The sequence below is a fragment of the Taurulus bubalis genome (genome assembly GCF_910589615.1).
Source record: "Taurulus bubalis genome assembly, chromosome: 12".
NCBI lineage: Eukaryota > Metazoa > Chordata > Actinopteri > Perciformes > Cottidae > Taurulus > Taurulus bubalis.
This window is the reverse complement of record NC_136600.1, coordinates 12,988,260-12,998,769: the sequence shown is the minus strand read 5'-3', so window position 1 is coordinate 12,998,769 and position 10,510 is coordinate 12,988,260. Positions and strand designations below refer to the sequence as shown.

The following is a 10,510-nucleotide window of genomic DNA, read 5'->3' as shown; positions in this document are numbered from 1 at the left end:
CACAAGGGATGATGTCAGACGCGGTGGCCACAGGCGCAAACTCAACAGCTGGGGAGGGATTATTGATTTGTTAGGCTCAATGCATCTTGGACATTTGTTGATAAGCAAGGCCCAATCGCAGGCCAGGGTTTAGAGGAAGACCGGTGATGTGAGAAGCGTGGCGGTGAGCAGATGGCAGGATTGGTGGCAAAATTCTCACTGAATTAATTCCTGACATTGGGGCCGACAGGAAAGTATATACAGGAGAGATTTTGCAAACCAGTACTCCGTTTCAGCTTCCTGTCGCTGATGAACATTTTTTGCTCGCTATTATGCCGCCTGGTTGTTGGAGTGTGTCAGAGAAGAGGGATAAAAGAGGGATAAAGGAGGGGAAGAACACCTTCAGCAGCGGGTTACTAATGATACGTTTTAAGCAGGAGTTGGCAGTTTTCTGCAGATAATCTGTTATAAATTATGGATTCTTGGACTCAGCTGTTTATCTGTGTTTATCCACTGTGTCTTACTTTACTGTTAAAATCTTCGCTATCAGATAAATGCTGCATCACAAAGGGACCATACACACTTTGCTTTACTTTACTTTAACAATTTCAATTCATTTCAAAGTTTGGGACGGGATCAGGTTGAGCGACAGATGTCGCAGGCATAGAGACATCCTCAGTCTTTGGTTTAAGAAATTAAAAAAAATCTGCAGTTCTCTAAATGTGATCCTCCAATTCCTTCATAATTATTATCCACATAAATCTGTTTCTGAATAAATCTTCAATGGCCCTTAGAGGGCCAGTGTGTAGGATTTATTTAAATGAAATATAGTATTCATACTGTATAATCAATCACCTGAAACTGAAAGAATTGTTGTGTTTTCATTACCCTAAAACACGACACGCTTGGATAGGTGAGCAGAGGGGTGTTCAACTCTACCTTTTGGGTATCACACACTTCCCCTCTGCAGACTTCTAGTGTTGCAGTGAAATGTTTGTAGTTTGCTCAGGTAATTCAGACAACGGGTGGAAAGTCTTGCTTGAAACTTTCTTTCTAAAACAACCTGTTACATCTATTGACTGTTTGTACTTCAGAACTTATCATGAAGTTAAGTTGGACTACTGATTTTATTTGCACCAAAGCAGGGACAGTAGTTTCCCGTCCATGAAGTTGAGTTACTTCCTTTCAATCGACCCTTCAGAGCCGCAGGAGCCTAAAAACGACCACATAGAGATCTAAGAGGTCTTTTATCTCCGTTTCAGTCAGTGGTTGACCTTGACTGTGTAAATACATGTAAGGTGTGGTGATTGTATGCATAACCTGCGTGCGGTGTCCTGCTAAGTTATATATCTGAACTGAGCGCAAAGACCCGTTTTCAACAACAATAACCTTTTATTTTCTATTCCTCTGTTCTCAGATTTAGAAGCCGGTCTTTGTGGGATCCATTGTGAAACACTGAATCGAGCGCACAGCGGGCCATGAAGGGTCCCAGGGTCATTATTTGTTCTCCTCCGCTGTTTGTGTCATCAGTTTCCAGCCTGACTATGTCCACTGGAGTAAGATCATGAATTCGCTCAACGAGTCAGACGAGACCTTCCCTCTTTCCTTCCCGCTCTCCTCCATTGAGCACAATTTCTCCCACTTCATCGACCGTGACCCTTCACCCTTACCCACCTTCTCCTCCTCCTCGCTAACGTCCTCCAACTGCACCACCTCTCCGGCAGCCTCCTCTCCTCCGTACAACTTCTACGCGGTGCTGCTGGTGCTCCTGATCTTCTGTGTGGTGTTCGGTAACGTGCTGGTGTGCATAGCGGTGTCGCGAGAGCGCGCTCTGCAGACCACCACCAACTACCTCATCGTCTCGCTGGCTGTGTCCGACCTGCTGCTGGCCACGCTGGTCATGCCCTGGGGCGTCTACTTGGAGGTGTGTGTGTGTGAGTGTGTGTGTGTGTGTGTGTGTGTGTGTGTGTGTGTGTGTGTGTGTGTGTGTGTGTGTGTGTGTGCGTGCGTGTATTAATTTGTGAACACCCTCAGAGCACACAATCCTCAAATGTTGTGGATTGTGTGCTTGTTTCTCTAAAAATAATTATTCCATTTCAACACATGCAAAACACATGCACAGCGGTTTTCAGTGCAGCAGTTACAGAACAGATATTAATTGCATATGGCATTTTAATAGAATTTGATATTTTAACAATATTTACGTAACCGACCAGGGCTACAGCATGTCATTATTTCCATTTTTTAAATGATTATCTCGGTTAATTCATAAATAATTATAGAATTCAAATAATTGGCCCCTTTTTTGATAATCGATGCATCGTTTCAGAGAAAAAAAGACAAACACTCTCTGGTTCCAGGTTTTCAAATGTGAAGATTTGCGTCTTTTCTTTGTCATATATGATAGTAAACTGAATAGTTATGGTCCAGACTGTTCACTAAAACAAGTGACTTCATTTTTCACCTTTTTTTGCCAAAATTATCAATCAATAATTAAGAAAATACATTCAATAAATACAATCATTAATTAATGAAGAGAAATATTGGTTAGTTGTAGGCCGAGATCAATGAATCTATAAAATGTCAGATAATAGTCGAAAATGCTTTTTATATCACATTCAAGGCATTAAACGTGTTTGTTTTGTCCAACCAACAGTCAAAAACCCAAAGATGTTCAGTTTATCACATTAGACAAATAAAAGCAGCAAATCTAAAAAAAAAATAAACAAACGAGGAAGATGTCACGCTGAGGTGTGAGAAAAACAAGCCAACCTGAAGATGTCTGACATTTGACACTACGTCTGAAGGCATATGCTTACATGCAAGGTTGAACTCAATAACAAACCGCCTGTCACATTTTCATACGGTAGCTGCCGGCTTTCTGCCAGCATGGTAATGAATCTTCCCTGTACCTCCAACATTAATGTCACGTCCTGCATGATTCCAATCCGGTTGCAATTTCTACGTTATAGGCTCTAACACTACTGCAATTTCGTAGCGCCTGAGGGGACATGTTCAGATTGCAAATATTTTCCCCGACAAACAGACCAAAACCCAAAGAAAAATAGTTTACAATTAAGTCATCTGCTTTTAGAAGATGGAATCAGCAAATCTTTTGCACAAGGAATTAGTCAAAAAGTGCAATAATATAAAAAATGTTGTAGGTTAATTTCCTGTTGATTACCTTATTGAGTATAAAGTACTAGTTGTAATTACAACTACTAATTGTTTCAGTTTCAGGCTGATGATCACTGAAAGTTTCAGCTCACGTACTTAACTAAATAAAAAAATAATCAGTCTTCACATGATTACAAACAATGCCTCAAAGGCTATGAATATTTCAGGTCAGAGTGCAAAATACAAAGACTATCGTCATTACATTTTATGTAACCCTTTTATTGTGATATTGGAGTTTAAAATAAACAAAATAGTTGAGAGTTAAATTGGGAAAGTTCAGAAACAAATCATCCTCACTGACAGTAAAGAAAGATTTATGAAATGTGAAATACCTCTAAGTATACCAGCCTGGTTAATATTAACACTGCTCCACCAGTTCTGCATTGCATTAATGTCGCTTCGTTTTGTTGAAGGTGGTGGGAGAGTGGCGCTTCAGTCTCATCCACTGTGACATCCTGCTCACCTTGGACGTCATGATGTGCACCGCCAGCATCCTCAACCTCTGCGCCATCAGCATCGACAGGTGGGAGAAGCCAACTTCATCCTTCATTCTACTTTCTTTACCGGGCGTCTTTCTCTTTTCTTTCACTGTGACTTTTATCTCAAACAAAGAGCAAAATAACAAAGATGACAATGAATCAATATGTACTGTCTTTACTTTGTATCCTCCTCTAACCTTGGTTGGGATTGGTGCATGGTTGGGCGCAGACAAAGAGAATGCACACGTATGTGCAATAAAAGGCCCAAAAAAAGCACTTTTATCAAAACTTGAAAGATGCATCCATCATCCAGCTGTCACAGAGCAGCAGGACAGAAGCCCCACGTCTGTTTGTCTTTCAGCAGGAAATGACAGGCGTCCACTGGGTCTTTTACAATGTCCTCTGCTGTCATTATAGAGTTTATTTTGTGTGGATCAAGTAGACTGTGTTTGGTGATTTAGTAGTGATACCTGATGCCCTCTTCCTGGGTCTAGTTGAAGGTGACCAAACGCCCAGTGGGCAAGCCGTCAGCTGCTGCACCCTAATTGCTCTGGCATATTGAGGCTGAACCAGTTTAGACGCATGTGATTTGATACAATAACTAAGGATAGAGTCAAATTGCTTTGTCAGAGCTGCAGACGATAAAATACACACTGCAGTTAGGAAGTTGTCCTGGCTTCATGCCCTACCAATTTAAAATTAAACAGTGACTACAAGGTTGAAGTGCTAAAGACTTTAATGTGAGGGTGCTCAGATGAATTGTGTAGGAGTCAGAGCCCTTTTTAGTCTTGCCCCCTGTTGCAGTTGATAGATAGTAATTGGAGAATTAGCACAAACCCAAATAAGGTCATCATATTAAGTGTTTCTACTGTATACAATGTGCTCTCATAAGGCAATGACAGAAACGTGAATGGACTGTGCGTATAACAAACAATCACTGATCATCATTGTAACTTGTGTCCCTTTGTTTTTGATCTAAATGATTTAACTTGACTATTTAAATTGTATTTCTTCTCAAAATGTACAGAAGTGAGTTTCTTCCACTGTCTCTGTTCATCGCACTTCAGTTCCACATGATGATATGATGAAGCTAGTTGGAATCAGTTAAGCTTGATCATATTTTAAAATATTGTGTAGCTGTAGCAGCCTTTCCAGCATTGTCATTGTGATCCTGTTAGTGTGTTGAAGTTGGGTATTTAGCCTAAAGCACAGGCTGCATGGTTCAGCCTCACAGAGCATGATTGTTCTGTACTATTGTGACTAAAATATGTAATATGTAATATGTGTCTATGTGTGAGTTTCAAACAGGCAGCGGTCACTTTTGTCTGTTTGAGGGGAAACCATCGTTAGTTTATCTGGGTTCTGTATCAAGTGCTGGTGTTTACTTTAAAATATGTGTGAGCATGTTGATGGGCTAATGAAGTCTGAAGATGCATTAATAGTGCATGTGTTTACTCTGTAATGACTACTGTGTTCAAATGCAGAGCGAGTGTGTGAGAGGCATGCAAAAGTTTTTTCTGTGTGCCTTATGCATGTGTGTGTGTGTGTGTGTGTGTGTGTGTGTGTGTGTGTGTGTGTGTGTGTGTGTACTATTGCAGATACACAGCGGTGGCCATGCCGATGCTCTACAACACCAGATACAGCTCCAGGAGGAGGGTGGCGGTGATGATTGCTGTGGTGTGGTTTCTCTCTTTTGCAATCTCCTGCCCCTTATTGTTTGGACTCAACAACACCGGTAAGAGCTACATCTGACAGCCCGCCCCCAGTAACTGCCACCCAGCCATGCATCACCAAACTAAGGATTTAGTATTTTTGTGAAGTGATTTGGTGATCTTCCATTTTACTTCCATGAAAGACTCGTTGCAGGATCCAGCATTGACGGTCAAAGCCTCTGGATATATCCTGGTTGTTGCTTGAATGGAGCCTTTGTTGTGTTTCCCACCATTGCAAGTTAAGGTTTAAGTCTCTTCTTTTAATTAATGCTAATTTGGAAGATTGGGTCCTTCGTAATCCACAGCTGTTCAGGGATGTTTTCTTGAATCATCTGGGCATCATTCTCCAAGGTGTAATTTAACTCCCTAATAGAGCAGCGTTCACACTTTCTCATGCGCACAATGCCTCTCCAATATCCTGATCCATCTGTCCCTGATTTTTTTTTTCAACCCTTGATCACATAGTAAACAAATTCCATACGTCTACTCAGTCATCAGAGATTAAAATGCACGGAGTCAGTCAATTTTATACTTAAAGAGCCATTAGCACAGATAAAAACACTGAGTGTGTATCACAACGTATCTTCCCATATGTTGTTCTCATCAAGGGGACAACAGGTGACATCTGCCCTGCGAGCAAGCGGCAACACACTTTCCTCAATTTGTTTGTTGGCTCACAAAAGCAGCAGGAGTGAAGATGCTCAGCTGCTAACCTCGGCCTTAATGTGGGCAGCTACGAGGAGGGACTGTGAATCTGCTCGCCTTGAACTGAAAGACCATTTGAGAATAAGTGGAAAACAAGAAGTTATGTGAGAGATGAGAGCTTCATTTGTGGGTCCAAATACAGCAAGATACTGAATGATTTAAACTGCGAAAAAATATTTTACTCTACTCAGTAACAGGCGGAGCATAGATTACACTGTGCTGTTCAAAGGGGACTTTGGTGTGGATTTCCATTCAGATCATGCGGCTATGTTTGCACTCAAAGAGTAACAACTAAACCCCAGAGTCTGGGCTGAAAGCGTCTCTACCCTGGAAATAAATTAAAAACATGCCTCAAGGAACGCAAAAGCATCTAAGACACGCCCAGTCAGGTCTATCATCGGCTCCTTAGTTTCCCATAACCAGGGGCGGTTTTGGGCACGGGCGAACCGGGCAGCTGCCCAGGGGGGCACTTTTTCATGTCACGTGGGGGGCGCACGAACACTTAAAAAAAAAAAATATTAATCTATCATATCACTGTGTGGGGAATTGGTAAATTGGCGCCCCCTGCAGCTGCAGGTGACCCTGCTTGCTAAGAAAGTGCCGTCTACAGATCATGTGTGAGGGGGGCGAGGGGGCGCATTTTCGTGGACCGGCCTTCACGGTGTGGGCGAAACGTATGACGTAATAAATATGACGTAAAGCGACCGGCATAAAGACAATTATAAAGTGCATAAAGATACATCTCACCATTACGCTGCATTAGTGGAGCCCTGAACTTGTTTCTCTGCTACGAGCCGGTCCCATCTCGGGTTTACGGGAGAAAAAGACCGAGCCCCGACGTGTGTTGTTTATGTCCAGTCTACTGACTCTACTCCGTAACTTAAACCTTTATGTGCACTCTGTCACTTCATTAAAACCTGCTTCACAAAGACAGGATGTTGAAATAGAGGCAGGGTTTCAGAGCTTTTTTGGCGATCTCAGTATACTCTGCCTTGATTTTAATCCAGAACACCGAGTTATCACGGACTCGGAGGGGGTCTCGCCCGGGGCGTAATTACATGTAGAACCGCCACTGCCCATAACCACTGAAGTATTACAATAACAGCAAAAGGCTTTTCTCTCATTTTTTTAGTGCACTTGAAATCTGGTGTATCAGTGTTGACGATACACTAGCGATAGCAATGTGCTTTCCAACGCTGTAACCAGAGTGTAGTATTAAGTTGTCCAATTGTACTTCCAGTCAATATGAAGCTACAGCCAGGGAGCAGTTAGCTTAGCTTATCAGAGTGTAGATTTTTTTGTTAAATCCCTACAAAAAACAATTTCTTGGCTGGGAACAAATTTATTTTTCATCTTTGGACAGAGTCTGGCCAGGCGGCTTCCAGTCTTTATGCTAAACTCAGCTAACCATCTTCTGGCTCAATATATAACAGACAGATAACTCTCGGCCAGAGAGAGAATAAGTGTATTCCCCAGATTTTTTTTTTTTATTAGACAATAAACAAAGGATACAAAAGAGACACAGCAAAACTGAGCAATACAATCATATAATGTCTCTGGAAGTTTTCTGAGCAATGTTAATTTCCTCTTTTTCCTGTGCATTAGCCAGCCTGGAAGGCACCACATGCAACTTTGCCGATCCGGCCTTCGTGGTGTACTCTTCTGTGGCCTCCTTCTACGTCCCCTTCATTGTCACGTTGCTGGTGTATGCGCAGATCTGCGTGGTGCTGCGCAAGCGCGGCAGACGCACCGGCCCGCCGCACCGACACGGCCTGCACACACAGAGCGCCGCTGAGGCGGGAGAAGGCCACCGACACAGGAAGGTAGAGAGTCACACATTTGGATGTTGACTGAAAACCAATGTTTTGATGATTCATAAGCCATTGATTTTACAGACTGTTTGTCTGTGTTCTCCCTTTTCTCTTCCAGCAAATTTTGGCATTGATTGATGTTGACCCACTGGCCTGCACAAACATTGATTATACCACCAAAAAAGTTGAAATAAAGTCCATAATTTCCATGTGCAAAAATATTACTTAAAACGTTTCCAATTCTGCTTTTAATTGAGTGTTTGCTTTATCCATCATCCGCATTTTAAAACCTGACACATCAAATATTATGTATCGGTTTGTTTCAGCTCTTTATTAAAGCTATAAGAACACTGAATGAAGTATTTACCCTCAAGACTCAGCACCCTTTTATTACCTAGGAATAATCTTGACGTCTTTATTTCTAATCCATCTTTCTCCATATCTTGACATATTTGGTGTTTTTGGAACTGTTGCACCTCCTCTAGAATTTCAATTAAAGTGCTGTGGTTTTGAATAATGTCTGGCTGCGCAACATTAGTTTGTAATAACTGGGTCAGTATGCAACTTGATATTTCAAATAGTTGCATCAAAAGGATAAACTTTTTTTTGTTACTAGCAAACTAACAAGCTCTGTTCTTTTAGGTCAGTAAGGACAGGAACACTAATACACTGGATATCTTGACTTTTCTTCCAACTGCTTTAAATGTGCTACATGTATGATCAATGCAACTCAACAACACTATATTAGTTGTATTAGTTATACAACACAACACACTATATTAGTTGTTTTAAAAATTGTCACAGCTATTTTCTATAATATAGTTAAATATCCATTTTGGTGTTAATTTGGCAAGTAAAAAATGTAAGGGACCCTTATCAAAAATGTTTGTTTATGTGTTTATTCTTAAAAGTATATATATATATATATATATATATATATATATATATATATATATATCACTTTTTCATTATTTTTGCTGTTCAAATATCTATATCAATATGAACTTCAAAAATGAAGTACCGTTTGGGCTTTTCCCAAGAATACATTTCATATGCTGCCTCCGTCCCTTTCAGAGCAAGTGTACCCAACCAGAGGATGTGAAGTTGTGCACCCTGATCCTGAGGCCCGCCACCGCTGGCCCGCAGCGCAAGAAAGTGGTGAGTCTCTCTGACTTCACTGTTACTTTCCTGTCTTTCTCACACAGTCTGTTGCCTCGGCAGTGATGCTCGGCTTGCTTCCTGTTGTCCCTCCTTTCATTCATAAATGTCCCGCTTTTATTGCTTTCGTTGTCTTGTATACAATCCTGCTTTCGCACTTTTGTTTGTCCCCAAACACTTACCTCCCTCTCTGTGTGTCAGACACTGGTGAAGGAGACGGTGGTTCACCCCCTCGAAGTGGAGCCGGGTCGGTTCCTGCCGCAGACCGAGCAGAGCCTGGCTCCGCCTCCTGTTCCCCAAACCGCCTCCCACTCGGGACGGGCCAGGATCTCCTTAGCCATCTCAGTTGGACCTGCCCCGGTTCATCCCTCCACCGTGACCCGATCGACCCTGATGCCCCGCCCCCCAACCCTCGAGGACGGCATGAGGGGGCGTGAGGGATGGAGGGAGCGCAGCGCAGGGAGAGAGAGATGGGGGATCACCAAGGAGAGGGTGAGAGGGAGGCTGTCGCAGCAGAAGGAGCGGAAGGCGACACAGATGCTCGCTATTGTGCTCGGTGAGTGGAGGGGGTGCAGACTTATTGATGAGGTCTTCATCTTCATCACTTTCTATTGCAGCATGCAGGCTGGGCTCATTACAAGAGCATCTTGTTTTTCGTTTTATCTGTGTCTTCAATATTGTTTCTGTAAAAATGGAATTAGAATGCATATTTGGGAAACAGTTTGACTAATTATATATAGTAAGACACACATTGTCTAATCTCACAAATCATCCATGGCGCTTATTTTTATGGCCACCATTATTTATGGATTTTCACTCAAATTGTACTTTCTCGCCAACCTCATCGGTTTTGTGATTAATGTGACACTGCAATCGTGATTGATGAAGCTCTCTACTTATATAGTTCTGTATGGTTTCAGCAATTTCATGGTCCTGTGTGAAATGCTTATGCAACAGTCGCCGTTTTTTTTTCTTGTGCTAAAAAACATGCAATAACTGATCCTCTAATCCTCTTCTTGTCTCTGTTTCCAAGGTGTGTTCATCATCTGCTGGCTGCCTTTCTTCCTGACCCACGTGCTGAAAGCCCACTGCAGTAGCTGCTGTATCTCGCCCTCACTGTACAGCGCTGTCACCTGGCTAGGGTATCTCAACAGTGCCGTCAACCCTGTCATCTACACCACTTTCAACATCGAGTTTCGCAAAGCCTTCATCAAGATCCTGCACTGCTGAGAGCTGGCGAGATGAGAAGCCTCAACTGTCAGGTTTTTAAAATAAAGCCTCACGTTGGTTTGAGATCAGAGGTGAGAGAAAAATAAGTAGTTTGCAGTTTTGATATGCAGGAAGGGAGGGGGCAATAAATTGGCAACTGATGCGTTAAGTGGTACAAGCTTCATGGGGAATTAAAGACGAGTGGAATGTTATCAGCAGCTCAGAGAAGGCTGGAGACAAAGAACATGGCATTCAGAGAGAATGAAAACAGGAAAAGACA

At 42.3% G+C, this 10,510-nt stretch overlaps 1 protein-coding gene across 1 annotated transcript; it reads left to right on the top strand.

The window, feature by feature from the left end:
- Nucleotides 1-1,522: 1,522 nt before the first annotated feature.
- drd2l (dopamine receptor D2 like) lies at nt 1,523-10,251 on the top strand (the record flags this gene model as incomplete). The annotated part of the gene is made up of 7 exons (XM_079226995.1): nt 1,523-1,903; nt 3,570-3,679; nt 5,234-5,370; nt 7,658-7,875; nt 8,938-9,021; nt 9,223-9,577; nt 10,055-10,251. Exons 1-7 carry the CDS (start codon nt 1,544-1,546, stop codon nt 10,249-10,251), a joined length of 1,461 nt encoding a protein of 486 aa, XP_079083121.1. The 5' UTR covers nt 1,523-1,543.
- Nucleotides 10,252-10,510: the final 259 nt, after the last annotated feature.